Source organism: Astatotilapia calliptera, chromosome 12 (genome assembly GCF_900246225.1).
Source record: "Astatotilapia calliptera chromosome 12, fAstCal1.2, whole genome shotgun sequence".
Lineage (NCBI taxonomy): Eukaryota > Metazoa > Chordata > Actinopteri > Cichliformes > Cichlidae > Astatotilapia > Astatotilapia calliptera.
The window spans coordinates 21703689-21720051 of NC_039313.1; the positions used below are offsets into that span (position 1 = coordinate 21703689).

Consider the following 16363-nt stretch of genomic DNA (forward strand, 5'->3'; position numbering starts at 1 on the left):
CCCACAGCGGTGAACAGCTGAGAGGAGAAGGGGTAATTGAAGAGGGGATGTGGGAGAGAGAGAGAACAGTGCCGTGCATGGCCTTGATAAGAGGCCCTTAAGTGGGTGGGCAGTGACATCAGCTCCTCGCAAACTCCTGGTCATCCCCATAACAGTCTCCTCATCGCTCACAAACAAACACCACGCCAAGGTCTTAATGAAGACCATCGTGGCTGCAAGTAGATATACTCTTAAACTCCTCACAGAGAAGAGGACCTCCCACATTAAGTGTGTGTGTGTGTGTGTGTGTGTGTGTGTGTGTGTGTGTGTGTGTGTGTGTGTGTGTGTGTGTGTGTGTGTGTGTGTGTGTGTGTGTGTGTGTGTGTGTGTGTGTTCTCCCACTGATTGCAACAGTCATGCCTGGTTTGGCTGACCGCACCTGGGGCAATAAGCAGCTCAATCTTCCCAGAAACACAAAATAACAAATATTGGGAGTAAGAGAACCAAGACAGGAAGAGGAGGAACAGGAATAAGGGAAAGCAAAGCAAATATTAAGAGAAAAGAAGGATCGGAGCGAGAGGACGACAGTGATTAAGCAGGAAATGGTTTTGATGCTCAGTGCAAAGGGAACAAAAACTGGGGTTATAACAAGGAAGCAAAAGAATGTCATAATCTAAAATTAGCCCACAGACAAAATCATGAAAATACAATTTGTTTGTATGTATTAATTATTTTTTAATAACATATTTTTAGCTGTTTTTCAGTCTCAACCTTTAAATAATCCAGAGTTTAAGTTTGAGAGCCAGTTTCAGGAAGTTAAAACAATGTAATTAGAAACATTTGTAACACTTACTGAGGCCACTGAGGCCACACTTCTTCATCTGCAAAACTATATTTAAGTGGAAGAAGGCACGTGTGAGGACATAGTAAAGACAGAGACACATACTGTATACACACATACACATGAAACCGAAGCAGAAGCACACATGCCTCTTGTCTCTCTAGTCCAGAGCCCTCTCCCAAAGCCACTTAGCCATAGAAACCAGAGAGCAAGAAGAGGCATCAAAGCTGTTTATATAATGAAACTGAAAGAGCTGCTCCGTGCCGTATCACTGACTGCACCCAGAAAAGCATTCCTTCTTCTCCAGAGAATAGAGGAAAGGAAGAAAAAGAGGGGAGAAAAAAAGAAGAAAATCCCCCTGAACAATGCAGCACAACAACAGCGGCAACAACAGCAAAGCATACTCAGAAAGAGAGATACTGTGAAAATGAGAGTGAGCGTGAGGCAATAGAAAGGTTGTTTATTTTAAGTCAGCCTCATGTACCAACAGAAAATGTATTAAAATAGGCCCTATTGCTGTGAATTTGTGATCTGTCAGTCCGCGTGGGAAACAAAGAGAGAGAGACAGAGGGAGAGAGAGACAGAGAGGGAGAATGCTGTAATTCCCATGAGGTCTCTGTCATTCTTCTTTCAGAGGAGAGAGGGCTCTCCAGGGGAAGAGAAAGTTCTCAGACACAGACAGACAGACTGTTTAAACTTAGCGTGGATATCCCTCTCTCTCACTCCTCTCTGCCCTCCCTGCACTGCTCATCCTAATGGCATCATAATGACCTCCTCAGGTGTTAACTGAGAAGTCGGCAGAGGGCTAATTCAAACTAAGGTATTGTATGCCTCGGTGGGTGTCGGCAGCAGCGACAGATGTCTTTGCTGTAACTACCAGCTCTCCTGTCTTTTCCCCAACAGCCCTTCCACCCCCACCCCCATCCCCTGCCCAATTCCCTTTTCTTTCATCAACTCAAATCCACCTCACCCACTCCTTGCAACCATTTTTTTTTTGTCTGGATGTGTCTGCTTCCTCCTTCGTGCTCTCACAAAAGCTGCAGCAGCAGTTTTAAAGTGTTTTGGGAATGGATACGTGATGGCAGTCGGTGGCTCAGGGCAGACAGCTGTCATTTATAGTTCCTCTTTAGAGAGATCCCATTAGCTTCCCAACAAAATGGTCCACAACTGTTATGGGGCCTCCTGGTGCTTTAAGTACAGTATGGAAGCCTGTATCCAGGGTTTCCATCATTGGCTGGATGCAACACTTAATGACTGCTCAATGACTTTTTATGGGTAACTCAAAGAACCTCTAAAAGCAAAGAACATAATCCATTTCTTGTTCAAAATGGGGAAAGAATGCTTCAAAGTTTGTTTAACAGAACAAAAATGTAAAATAAAACATCTGATTGAATAGCCTGTGAATCCAGTTAATAGTAAATAATATTTCTTATTACACCACTACTTTCCTACTTCTCAAAATAAGTCAAGTATATGACTGCTTTTTTCTTTGGATGCTCTTTGAAGACTAGAGTAAAACTAAAAGAGTAGTTTCTCAGTGTATTTTCAAAAACACTGTCAAAGAATTTGATTACAAAGGTTGGGTAGTGTTAAAAAACAAAGATGCAATATCTCACAGGTAACTTGTTTAACTGGCAACAGGTCAGCAACATGACTGGGTATACAGTAACTCCAGCAGAGCATAGCTCAACAATTTGGGAATAATGCCTATTTTCTGGGAGGACTGAGACTGAGAAAAAGGCAGGCTACACTCTAGACTGACGGCCAGTTATTAAAGGTACAGCAATTTAATCATAACTTTCATCAGCAAAAGTACTTTAAGATAAGGGGCATCTACCATTACTCTCAAAGGACAAGCAGTAAAATCAAAGGCCAAACACTTCAAGCAAGCTAAATATAAAGGAGATGTGGGGGAAAACATTCCACATTGTTGAGCGCAGATTTATTGTATGAGTAATATTCAAGCTCTGTTCTTTGAACACCTCCACAATTTTTGTCTCCTTCCTTTGTTTTTTAAACATTATTATGTCACACTGTGTCACAGAAATTGTCTCGTTAAAATTTAGAGGCAAAAACACTTTTACACTATTTTACACTTTTACACTTATTTGCAAATTTTTACACTATATAAAAGTTTGCAAATAACAGTTCAGTAGTCAACATGATTTAAAACAGCAGGTTAATTTGCTAGTGTTAGGATGTCAGTGCTGAACACAACAACGCTGTATTTGTTTCTTTAATATTATTATGGTAGCCAAAGTTACAAGTTCACAGACCCAAGACAGTATGTACAGTGCAATTCACACACTGTGTTAGATTAAATTAATCCAGATATTAACCCACCCACTGAACAATTTCATTGGATTAAGACTAGGTACAATTATAATCACCAAAGATTTTCTTTTGGCTGACTACAGTTTTTTGTTAGAAACCTGTTATACCTTCTTATTGAATATTTGCGCAGCGGGATTTATAATGATGCAGGATAATAACCCAAAACAAACCTCGCAGGTTTTCAAGAAGTATGTGAAGGCCAAAAAGAAAACAAAGAGAAAAAACTAAAGAGGCATTTACACACACCTGAGCTCAACACAAGGGAAAATATGCAGGGACAGCGAGCTTTCCTGACACCACAAAAAGCAATCATACTGGAAAACATGGATTTTGCACACAGGCCTATCTCAAGCACATTATGTAATTAAATACTAAGACATTTTTTCAAAGATTGAATTTTAATTTCAGATCACAGCTCATATCATGATTTCTAATTATAAATAATTAATGCCATTTAAAAGTATCTTCACATTTGGTCTCAGACTTTTGTACCACGCATTTTATACCCTTCACTTGTTCTAGCACCAGTGCCCGAAACCTTGGCTAGCAAGTCGCCAATATGACAACCAATATCCATAATGTGGAAACAGAGTGAGACAGGAGGAGAAAAAAAGATAACAGAGGGACTGTAGATATTGTATGAGACAAGAGAGAGAGAGATAAAGAGACAGTGAGAAAATGAGAAAGAGAGAGAGCGAGAGAGGGGGAGAGGGAGAGAGAGACAGCTCTCTAATTCAGCCATCTGGCTAGCTTTACTTCATTATAATATTCTGACTGTGTGTGTGTGTGTTTACAAATTTGTGACTGCCTTCCATTCGACAGATGCAGACAGAGCAGAGAAGAATCCTCATTTATTAACAGCTTAATAGAGCTCCATCTGGGCCAGACCCTATGCTTGTCTCCTATCAGAGAGATTCATCACCAAATCACTGGAATTAGACTACAACTGACACCTACACAGGCTGAGGTGACCCTGCTGCATTGAATAACATTGCACAGATAGCCCACTCTTTATTAAGCCGTAATATGCCATAATGATAACACTGAGAGCCAAAAATGGGAAATGTCACTATACCAGTAGTGTGTGGGGTTTTCAGGTGGGTTTCTCCAGTCCTATCTGTACAGAATAACCTAGCTTCCCTTACAAAACATAGTTCATATTATTAATAAACAGATGCTTCTTGAGTACATTTAAAGGTTTTCAATTTATGGATCTGAGGAATAACCTTCTACTAAAAGTCTGCTATATAGCGTACTATAAGTATTTCATTTATTTTACTAGATCTAAAAATCAGGGCGCTATCTAACCTTATGTAGCATTTCTTGATTTTGGAACCACAGCCCAGGCACGTATTTCCCCCCCTCACTCATATGCAGAGAAATATGACCAGTGGTCTCCGAACAAAGTGGACTGGTGGAACTTCTCTCACATACCATCTGCAAATCTCTCTACATAATACCAACATTATATGGCAGAAATTCGGAATGATTTTTTTATACATCAAAAATTATTTGCTGCTCTTGTGCTCAACCAAAATTTTGTTCCCATCTCTTTCTTTTGCTTGGAGGCCATCACACCAACATTCTCGTTCTCCCTCTTTCTATCTGTCCCTCCATTCAGACGAGGCTGAAGTGCAAATTGGACATCTGGTGCTGTGATGTGTCTGACAATACAGCCGCCACCCTCCCGCCTCCGCGCACACAGACACACGAATGCACGTGCACATACAAGGAGTCCTCCACGCAAAATGCAGAACTGTGAGCATACAGTGATGGTAAAAGGAAGAAAGGAAGGAGAGAGGGAGAAATGGACAGAGGCATGGAGAAAGGGAGGGAGAGAAAGGAATTTGATTGAACATTAGGGGGCAATGATGAAGCTATTCTATTCACACTGCCAGGGGCAAACACATGCACCCATGTCCTTGTGCCATCTTACACAGCTCTTGGGCTGAATGTAGCTAGTTCTCAGACCGTCTCAGGTGGCTGGCTGATAGAGGGCATTAGGGTGTGTTGTGGAGTGGAGTTGGCTTATAACAGAGCTGTCTGCATAGAGTGTTGTTCCACATTTACCCTCATGACATCTGCAAAAAGTCTTCTGTCTGACATAAAGAACAGGATGATAGTGTTGAAAGAAACGACTACACAAACAAACAACAGCATGCAGTAAGAATTCAAGGAGAAATACATTTGCATGCATTGGCTATACAGTTGCATAAATAAGCATACAGGTATGGCTTTGTACACACACACATACACACACGCACATCCTTAAACCCACACATAAAGAGGCTGACTAAGCACCATAACCTACTTTTACAACCAAAGGCATACAATTCAGTAGTTGTGTCTATTTATAATGGAGCATATTTCTTCCCAGCAAAAACAATGCATTTGTACTTGCAAAGCTGTATGAGAGGTACAGTATTCATTTTCTTGAATCATCTGTGGCCTAAAAACAACAGACAGATAATATTGCTTATTCAGGTAGTGCTCCTTTCTTCTTAGCCAGTTAATCTCCCGAAGCACAACTCATACAGTATTTGTTCTCATTACACAAGCTCACATCAACAGGGATTGACACTATTTCCTTTCTCCTTCTCTGAAGAAGATATAACTGTCAATTTTTTTTAATCACAGGATGAATAAAATTTGCATACATTGTGCTTGATGATTATTTGCTTCATCTGAATGCTTGGCCCCCCTCAGATGCTCGAGTTCAGCTGGTTTAAATATCTGTGTGTTCTTTCTGGGCCTTTGCTTTCCTGCTACCAAATGTTTGTTTCTACATCCTCTTTAGATGCTGGTAGATAGCGCCCAAGCATTCAAAAGAAAGGGGGGGGGGGGGGGGGGGATTTACAGACGGCTCTCAAAGGAGCTACTGTATACAGCATAAAAAAAAAAAACAGGTAATCCCACAAACAGGTCTATCACTTTGCTTTGAACTTCAAAGAATGTTCACAACAATTAAAAGCAACATAGTAGGGAATGCAAATTACAAAAAGAAAAAAAAGAAAAAGATTACAAAAGAACATTTGTCTCATTATCTTAATGCATATTGTATGTTGTGGAACAGTGGGAGTGAATTAGAGGTGAACTTTATAATGGTGTATGTTTGGATATACAGAAAAAATATTCTGTATATCCAAAAAAGGTGCATCAAAGAGCTCCACAGAAAATATTGAGCTCTGCTTAAATAATGCCTTTCGTTAAAGCAAAATTCTTTCAAAGGTACTGTCAGTTTTTTTTAGTTTATTTAACAGAAAAAATAAAATTGTATTCATAAATATACAATTATTAGTGTGTAATTAGAAATACTCCTATGGATCTTAGAAATGCATAGGAGCAGACACCAGTTTGTGAAAGCCGCCATGTTGCCCCACCATCTGAAAATACAGTGACTGAGATGGACACTATCATTACACCTCTCTGCATTTTATGTATGTGGCTAGAGACTGGCCACATGCGTAGTACGACACAGACAGAGGAGAAGAGAACATTCATTTTAATTCGGGTCTGCATCATCAGACTCTACGATATGAAGGATCATATCGATGTTTTAACATCTGAGAAGAGGTCCCCTTCACCAAAGAAGTGAAAACAGAAATAGACAACACGACTGACATATCATGTCATTCTCTTCCTCCTCTTTGCTAACTGTCCAAGCCCAATAGTGTCAAGCTAACAGCAGCTAACAAAGGCTAACAGCAGCTAACAGCTCAACAGTTGCCGATAAAAAAGCTCAGGATATCTTCAACAACTCACCTCAGTATTGCTGTCATTGAACAGCCATGAACTTTACTGACTCGTCAACTTGTATCGAGCTCCATTCACAAAGTTTTATAGCTTCCCCCGAAGTAAATAGACGTGGACACGTAATGACAGCTGAGATAAACAGCAGACTGACAGTCTACACTTAGTACAGATGTATTTTGTATTTTGAATTGGGAGGGGTGAGAAAACAGAATTCAGCTGACTGCAAACTGCTCACATCTAGTGGTGAGATTTTACAAAAGGTGCCTTTAAGTACCTAGTGACACATCTAGTGACTTTTTGGACAAACAGTCACCGAAACCTACAGATGAGTGTAAAGTCTCCTCTCCCACCATAAACAAACTGCTCTCTGTGGCTACGCAGTTGAGTGAGAGGCTGTGATCTACTTGCACAGATATACACAGTGTTGTTTGGAAGGTCTGGGTAACAAATCATACTTGAGAGCATTTTTAATGACCACTTAACATTTATACGCAGTCATATGAAAAAAAAGTTTTCATATGACACTATGGAGGTCGGTGAAAAACGAAGTACACTCTGCTTATCCAACACACCACATATTTACATACACATTCACACAAGCAGTATTTAACACTACCCGCTCCTATCTATTTGTATACATTTATACTCTGAATCCATTGGGCACAACTCGGCATTCAGTATCTTGCCCAAGGACACTCTGGCATGTAGACTGGAGCAGCTAGGGATCGAACCTACCAACCTTCCAATTAGAAGAGGACCTGCTCTACCTCCTGAGCCACAGCCACCCCAATTAAGAGGGTAAGTAGGAGCCAGGTGCCACAAATCAAATGCACTTGATGAACTGATTATCAGGAAGTGTGACCACGTCTTTAAATGGAGAAGTGTGGCCAGTTTGCTGGTGTGGAGCATTCGGATGTCTGTTAACACAATACCACAATCTTTCCAGGAGTCGATACACCAGCAAATTCACTCTAAGGTGAAACCGTGCAATGATCAGAGAAAATGAAAAAAAATATCATCACAAAGGCTTCATCACAGTTATAAAATCAAGATTCTTAAAAATAAATACAATTGATTCAACTTAAAGACAAGTCTTTAGTCATGCTGAGAAATATAATAAAAATATGAATTCATTTGTACAAGATCATGAAAAGCAGTAAAAGGAGTGTGAATCTACAGGGTGCCAGACTTCCATGTTTCGAACCTAATAACTTTGTTTTTACAGCGAGTAGTGTAAAGCAATATCCTAAAAGGGACCAAAGCATAATGTTTTCAGGTCAGAGGAAATAATAAAGTCATAAAAAGAAGGATGATTATCAGCTGAAGAAAATGAGACTACCTATACCTTTTTCAAGTTGCTTCTCAAAGTTCAGCTTTAGGTTTGGCAGAAAGCTTACATCATGATGTGAGTCCCTCACTACGTAATGCTAGAAAAACAAGCTCCAACGTTAACTGAGCAACAAAAACTGAACTTAAAAGTATTATTTCCCTAAAGTAGTGATGTCACAACGCCAACAATCCGTTGGCTGAAAGTTGTGAAAGTATGCTATTGTGAGATTTTTGTTTTAGCTTAAACGAGATAACATTAGCGTTGGTTTAAAAAGGCTAAGATTCATTGTTAATACAGAGAGTATATAAAAAAGAATTTCCCGATTTCAAAGTGCTTTAATTGCACAGCTGTTTACCGGTGGAGATCAAAACAGGGGACTCGTAAATTTCACATGTTTGCAGATAGGTGGGATCCCAACAGCAGGGACTCTAGAAATCCTCACAAACGTATGGGACGGGTTTGACTATTATATGGACCTGTGCCATGTGTCTGGAGGGGGGCACATTGAGCACTTCTGAACACTACAAGTTTTACATGTAAAACTTTATATTCAGAAAGAATTTTTAAATTTACCACAAGCTTTTATGGCTAATAAAATGAGCTTTTTTTTTAAAATTAGATTATGCTTTTTGATACACCCTGTGTATGTTTTTAATGTAAAGTGAACAAAAAACTTATTATACTCAGCGGCTGTAGATTCTATCGCCTGTCTTTGTAGAGCAAGTTCAAAGTGCTTACTTAAAGAAGTGCTTAGAATACATTCTGTATTTTAGTTGCCTATAGCTTTGTGTGTCAGTCTGAGCCTATTTGCTGTCCAAACAGACAACAACCAGTGCAACATCTTCTCACCAGTCAAGACAGATAATCCTAATAAGCTCAGCAGCTGAAGCCAAACTTGATCAATATGGCCCAACTGAAGTATAATAAAGCATACTATGAACTGGCAGGCCAGCAGAAAAAGCAGTGTGTTACCTCTCCAAGAGCTTCATAGCGTTTCTGGTTCCAGCGGTGGAGATCCTCCCTGGCATTGAAGACAAAGGGTTCACCCGTTTTTATATGGCGGAGTTGGCCATCTGTTGGAAAAAAATGTAATGGGACAAAAAGAGACGTGTAATAATAATAAACAATACCTTTCTATTATTTCTATTACAGCGTGCAAGTAAAGTAGGCGAATCCCTGCTCTTGACGGCACATCAAAACGTACATCTGCCTGCCAAACTAAACTTGACTTTTTTTACTGCTTATTTTTTATCCCCCCCATCTGGCAGGTACAAGGCCCATGGATGCAGCAGCATTCTTCCAGTCACGACTCCAACAGCCTTCTGGGTTGTCTGGCAGGCCAGAGCTGGACAGCTGGTATGGTAAAAATTCTCTTTCCCTCTCTCTGTCTCTTCACTCATCTAAAAAGCCTCTCCCCTTCCTCTTTAACAGTGCCCATCTCCCTCTCCTTCAGTGCTCACTCTGGCAACAGGCCACAGTTCTGTCCCTGCCTTTTCCACCTGAAATCTCCAAGAGCAAAGACTAAAGTGGGTATGGGAAAGGTTCTCAGTATGTTTTGTGTATGCGTGTGAGCACGAAGGAAGAAAGTTCGGCTGGCAAGCATTAGGCACAACGACAACTGCTCCTCGTAGTTCCTTTGAGGATGTTGTCTGGGCATCAGCCAATCACCCTAAGCAGTAGAGCTTACACACACACAAAAACCCACACAGATCAGAAGCTCCAGCCAGGAGGACCAGGTGTGGGAATACAGTAGGTGTCACTTAAGTATCTGCGCTGCCGTAAATTGCTACAAGTAAGCCACACCGCCATTACTACACAAAAGAATTGACAGAGAAAACGAAAAGTCTTTGGAACGATGCTTAAGTGATTTATTATAATTCAAGGAAACGAGGGGAGCTTTTAGTATATTCAAGATGTATTTAATGCAAAACAGTCCTAAGATACAAAAACAGTGTTCAGAAATGGATCTACTTTTTTCAGCAATTACCCTCATGTGGCTGTGGAACCCCTACCTTAGCAATGAGCCCATCGATCCTCCAGTTGACACTACAACACAATAAAACACTAAACAGTGTTAAATTTAATTTTGACCTTTATGACTGCAAAAATTGCAAGAGCTAAGCCACAAAAAGTACACATACTTAACCCAAATAGCCAGGGGGCTCTCATATTTTCTCAATTATTGCAAAACGTAAAAACCATCTAAGATATAAATAAATAAATCTTTGCAAGATAAAAGAATGCGCATTTTTTTCATTTCCTTCTAAATTGCCACCATTTTCACACTTCTATCAATGTGATAAATCGTACATTGCTAGCTCACTGTATATAACAACATTCGCTTTCATAGTTACTTGTTAGACAACCTGTAATCCTGAATGCAGGTTCGGTGTCGCTTTGCATTAAAAAATAGATTTGTGCCTGAGAGGTACACAAGAAGTTAGGATAAAGCAGTGTGCACAAAAAGTACTTTGAAAAAAAAAAAATCAATTATGCATTCGTGGAGGGGTGAGGATCTAAACACTACTTCCTAAAAGAGGAGCTATAATGAAATCCTACAGTAGCAAAGGTGTGTGTGTGTGTCTGTGCAGGTGCGTGTGTGTCTGTGTGTGTGCATGCATGGGCTGGGGGTGATCAGCTCCACCGTCTCCCACATCACATCCTCTCAAAGGAATAACATTTTCTCAACTTTTCTCCTCTTTTTCTGTCATAATTAGCATTCTGTTCTCAATTTGGCCGCTTAATTAGGTGTACATAACCTTGGATTTCCAGTAATGGAAAACCGCAGGGCTAGCAAGATGAAGCCATCATCTTCAGTGATTAAGATACCTGCAAACTATTGTACACAGCCTCTTCTGTATTCACATCATTACATGGTCAAATTAACATTTTTGTTCCACCTGTCTCTGGCTAAAGTAGCCCGAGAGCAGCTATATAAATGCCTGCAAGCCAGAGCGACTGTGTGTCGACATACTAGAGACATTGCCTGAGGGCCACCATGGCTTTAATAGAAATGCTATCCTTCAAAAACAGGCCTGAGTAGAAACTGACAAGACATACAGATTGGTAGGGCTGCGCAGTGTGTGTGTGTCTGTGTGTGTGTGAGAGAGAGAGCAAGCTCTTCTTCAGCTGGAGATTTTACACAGGATGTGAAAATAGAGAAATACAGAGGAAGGGATATAAAAAGGGATGAAAGGAGACAGAAGGAGGAGGAAGAGGAGATGGAGAGTCTCTGAATGTGTTTCTGCCTCCATGGTAGACTGAGCTGGGACTTGCGGGTGGGGTAGAGTGGTTGGCGGGTGTTGGCATAATAGCCGGTGGGGGCTAAGTCTCCATGTCTCTGTTCTTAGGCACAGCGAGGTTATGCAAATGCTCCGTCAGGCAGAGGGCAAGGCTGAGTAGGTTACTGACGGGCCGTAGAGTACACAACATGTCCCCCACTCAGCCAGACAGACAGCCAGTAGAGACACTGACAGAGAACAGAAAGAGGGTGAGAGAGAGAGGAAAAGGCTACAAAGGAATACTAAGCCAAAATCCCGAGCACTACTACCTTTCCAGCTCTTCCCCTTTTCTCCACCTGGTTTGATTAAAGCAAGCCAAGAGAATCCTAAAGAGACTTTCATATCATTTACACCCACACCACTTTGGCTTCAGCTCTGCTCCTTACTCTAATGTTGAATGACATACACCTTTACTTGCTCAAAGAGACATTGTCATTAAATATAAAATGCTGACATAACACAAAAGCGAACGGTAATGATTCCAGTTCCCCAACCTGAGGACCATGACCCATCTAGCACTCTAAGGTTTAATCTCACGGATCACAAGACGACAAAAGAAGTAAATCAAGGCAGAAAAAAGTATTACCTTCTTTTTTTTTTAACACAAATCTGACCTGACTTTTACAAAATTTGCTTACTGGTGGATTTCATCAGTTTGCAACAAAAAGTTACAAGCACACATTGCTTTATTTTAAGGCTTCATTGGAAACCACTACAGCTGACACGTGAAAGACAGAGCCTTGTATATTTCCCTGGAATTTACTTCCAGACCTTACAGAGTTTTTTCCTCAATCCAGATAAAATGTAACACATTCACCTCAGTTAAAGAATTATGTCTATGCTGTCTGCAGTGTTACTTATGGCAATGAGAAACTTTCTGTATCTCTCTCCCTTGGGTTTGAGTGATCTAAATTTTCTTATCGGGATCTGTGTGAAGGTCAGTGTACCATTCAATTTGTTGTGACCATGCAGATTCATCCATGACGCTATGACACTACAGAACTGTGCACGTGTCAGCAAAGAAGGCTACGAGTAGACTAGAAAAAATAGCATAACTCATCTAATCTTTGTCATCTTTGACATCTCTAGATGTCATGGGATTTGGTGTTTTTTGTTACGGCAGCAGGCTTTGTGTAACTGGTCAAACCGTGGAGCTCATCATGACACTTTTGGCTTTTGTTCTAAAAAGTAAATCTATGCACTCACATTCATTAAAGGCATATTCAAACTCCTCCAAGGTTTTGGGGAAAGTGAAAGGAGGTTCATCTTTCTTCATCAGTTCATCCAAGTCTATTCTTGACAGCAAATCTGTGGGAAAAAAGCAAATGATTTTATTTCAATGACACAAACTCCATCCATCCATCCGTTTTTTCAACTTATCTGCATTATACAAAATCCACACATTCATTTTGTAATCTCCGTTTCTCTCCCACAATGTTGAAATCACTATGTACATTTTACTTTCATTATCCCCATATGACGAAGCAACAGATGCGTGTTTAAGCTAAAAGGTCTTCTTAAATCATCATTAAGATGTATAGTGGGTAGAAAAGAGAGCATTCACATACAATACATGCAATATATACATTAAGTATAGTTTTAAGTTCAAGAGACAAATGTTTAACATATCCTAACAGAGAGATACCATAAAATGTCTTGGTAAGGTGTAAAACTGACATGTGGTTATTCAGCAGTCTACTGGGGTGATGTATAACCATCCAGCCATTTTCTTCCACTTATCCAGTTCAAAATCACGGTTGGACCAGAGCCTATCCCAACTGTCGCAAGAAGCAGGGTACACTCTGGACAATTGCTAAGAGGACTAACATAGAGTTAAGACACTCTAGGCCAAATGTATGGTCAATTTAGAATGACCAACCCAGGGAGAAGGGGCCATGCATGCACACTCAACAAAGAACCACTGTGTCATTACACAGCAGTTTTATAAAACGATTAAGTGACTCCTTGACCCCTGAGAAGGGTGGCTCCAGTCAGAATAAAAAGGTTTCATCATAGTATAAAGGTGATCAGTCACTGTTACACTTTAAGGGCTCTCAAACTACTTCTGACATGACTGGCAAGGTAAAGGTTCACACCGAACACACCATGATTTTTATTCATCTTGAACAATAAAATTAATCAAGGTTGATCCATCCAACCATCCATCCATTTTCTGATGCTTATCCAGGTTCAGGTCGTGGGGGCAGCAGTCTGAGCAGAGAAGCCCAGACTTCCCTCACCCCAGCCACCTCCTCCACCTCATCCTGGGGGACTTCTCCTGGGCCTCCTCCCAGTAGGGTATAACTCAGATGCCCAAACCTTTTGGTCCTTTCAAGTCAATTCATATTTTTATAGTTTGAATATATTTTTATAGTTGATTCATACTTTCATAGTTTTGGTTCATTTACTAAAATTAATCACTTTTAGTAAATGGAGTCAGTCAGTAAAGGTCAGCATAACAGCATCAGCAAGTTTTTTAATTTTCCCTAAAGAAAGAATATAGCATGTTAAGTTGTATATTTCTCCCTAGCTGTCCTCATCCTAAATGCAGTGGCTCTCTTTCTTACATTTAAAGAACCACTGTTTTAAACCACGCTTTTAAACTATTTCCCATCATTTAAGAAAGCTTTTTATTTGTTCTTTTTAATTAAGAATTATATATATATATAATTTAATTATATATATATATTTTAAAGACATTTTATTACAGCTCATAATCTTATTGATTTGTGTGGTATTGAGTCTGAAATGATGGTGTGCCTGCCGTTAGGTCAAAATAGAAGAAAAAGACCTTAATTTGGTTCAGAAAAGTAAAGCCTGTTTCCCTCTGTTTTACTAATTCTCCTTAAATGATTATTTATTAGTGTTATCATTATTAATAATAATTCACCTTTGAGTGCAGTAGTTTTCTCTCTATCTTCCTGGCCAGCAACCTGGGCCATGATGATCCACAATATGAACAGGGCTGGTGTTGCAGCACAAAAATGAGAGAGCATGGGTCCTTTCCTCCCAGTGATCACTGAGGTGAATCCTGTCAAGTGACGCAATAAAAAGAATAAAACCAAGAATTGGGCATGAGTTAGGTTAGTACCATATATAAAAATATTTCTCAGTATCAGCCCTCTGTAAGACCACAATAGCAATTGGGTCACAGCATGCTGCACCTATAAGGTTGCAGCAGGCCATAACATTTGGGATGTTACTGCTCCGTCCTGCTCTCCTGTAAACACAACAATCTCCCAGTTTCTTAAAGAGAATGAATTAGTGATTAGTTACTCTATAATAACACAACACTGCAGCTATCTGTCAGCCATAATACCATAAAACATGGAGGAAGTCGTGTTGCCCACTTAGCACACGTGCAACAGCTGAGTTAAATATGCAAACACAGAGAAATTCTTCTTCCTTTAAAACTGCGCTGAAGTTACTACAAAAGCGGCATTCATTTTCACACGTATAACTCTCTCTGACTCCTCCGTCATTTTCTCCACAACAGAAAACATCTGTTTATGCTCTGTGAGAAAGAAATCCCCTGAAAAAGAGCCAGCCCCCTAGATGGACCACTGCGAGCGGGTACAGCAGGATATTCGTGTTTTTATTAGACGTTTATTTTAACCAAACGAAGCAGAGAGGATCGAGCAGGGAACCGCTATTTACAGCGGATGCATGCATACTTTCATTTCGACTCACGCACCATTAGCAGGGTATGCGACTATCCAGTTGTTGCTGCTTCCTTGTAATTTTGTAAAACAGGAAGGACTCTCGGCAATGCTGCATGGAGCGCGTGAGGCTTCCGGGTTACCGGGGCAACGGACTGGAAGATCCATTTAAAGAGACAGTAGCACAGCAGCTGCAGGAACTTGTACAGATGTTCTCTGGCGTGTGATTGCCATCAGTTCTCTGATCCTAACTCTGTATTGCTCGGTGATAGGAGCATAGTTGATCGAGCAAATATGCAACCCTGTGTTGATTTATATTCAATAAATCAACTATAGTTCGCAAAATATCCAATAGTACAAAAATATAATACACTATTCCCATAACAGTGTGGCGATCGTGGCTCAAGAGTTGGCCGCTCGTCTTGTAATCGGAAGGTTGCCGGTTCAAGCCCTGGCTCGGACAGTCTCGGTCGTTTTGTCCTTGGGCAAGACACTTCACCTACTGCCTACTGGTGATGGTCAGAGGGGCCGATGGCGCGATATGGCAACCTCGCTTCTGTCAGTCTGCCCCAGGGCAGCTGTGGCTACAACTGTAGCTTGCCTCCACCAGTGTGTGAATGTGAGAATGAATGAATAGTGGAATTGTTAAGCGCTTTGAGGTTCTCCAAAAGCGTTATATAAATGCAATCCATTATTATTAAAAGCATATTCATCAGTAAAGTCATATAAGGATCTGTATGCAGATAAACAAGCAATAGTCAAGTCATGATGTAGTGGTTGTGCCACCTGTTAAGTATTTGTATCTGTGTACACAGTAACTCTGTGTGGGCCATAGCGTCTGCTGCAGTCTTACTGAAAAAAGAGAGAGGATACCTGTGGACCAGTCAACACCTTCCTGATGGTATTGTGTGATGCCTACAAGTTTGTCCTCAAAACTCTGCATAAACTAACGGGCTGACTGAATGTGTGCTTTTGTGTCTTTGGGGTACATAAAATGCATTCTTTATTCAATTTTAAACACATTCAGGTCTGTTACCATATAGTCCTGTGCAAACGTTCTGAGTCACATCTCGTTTCTATATATTTTGCTTCAAGGAACAGATTCTCACTTGTTTGTTTGTGGTATTAAGTGGTCTTGAGCAACAGGAAAAGGATTTTCAAAGTTCTATGGACATTTTTTGACTTT

The 16363-nt window shown here is 40.4% G+C and overlaps 1 protein-coding gene across 1 annotated transcript in view; it reads right to left on the reverse strand.

Annotated features, from left to right (window-relative positions):
* Nucleotides 1–15299, reverse strand: part of arb2a (ARB2 cotranscriptional regulator A) — a 162440-nt gene extending 147141 nt beyond the window's left edge. The window contains exons 1-4 of the mRNA XM_026188413.1: nt 15213–15299; nt 14409–14549; nt 12725–12826; nt 9210–9310 (exon numbers count right to left, since the gene is read on the reverse strand). Of these exons, the coding sequence (XP_026044198.1) occupies nt 9210–9310; nt 12725–12826; nt 14409–14514 (309 nt within the window). The 5' untranslated portion in view covers nt 14515–14549; nt 15213–15299. The remainder of the gene's footprint in view (nt 1–9209; nt 9311–12724; nt 12827–14408; nt 14550–15212) is intronic.
* Nucleotides 15300–16363: the final 1064 nt, after the last annotated feature.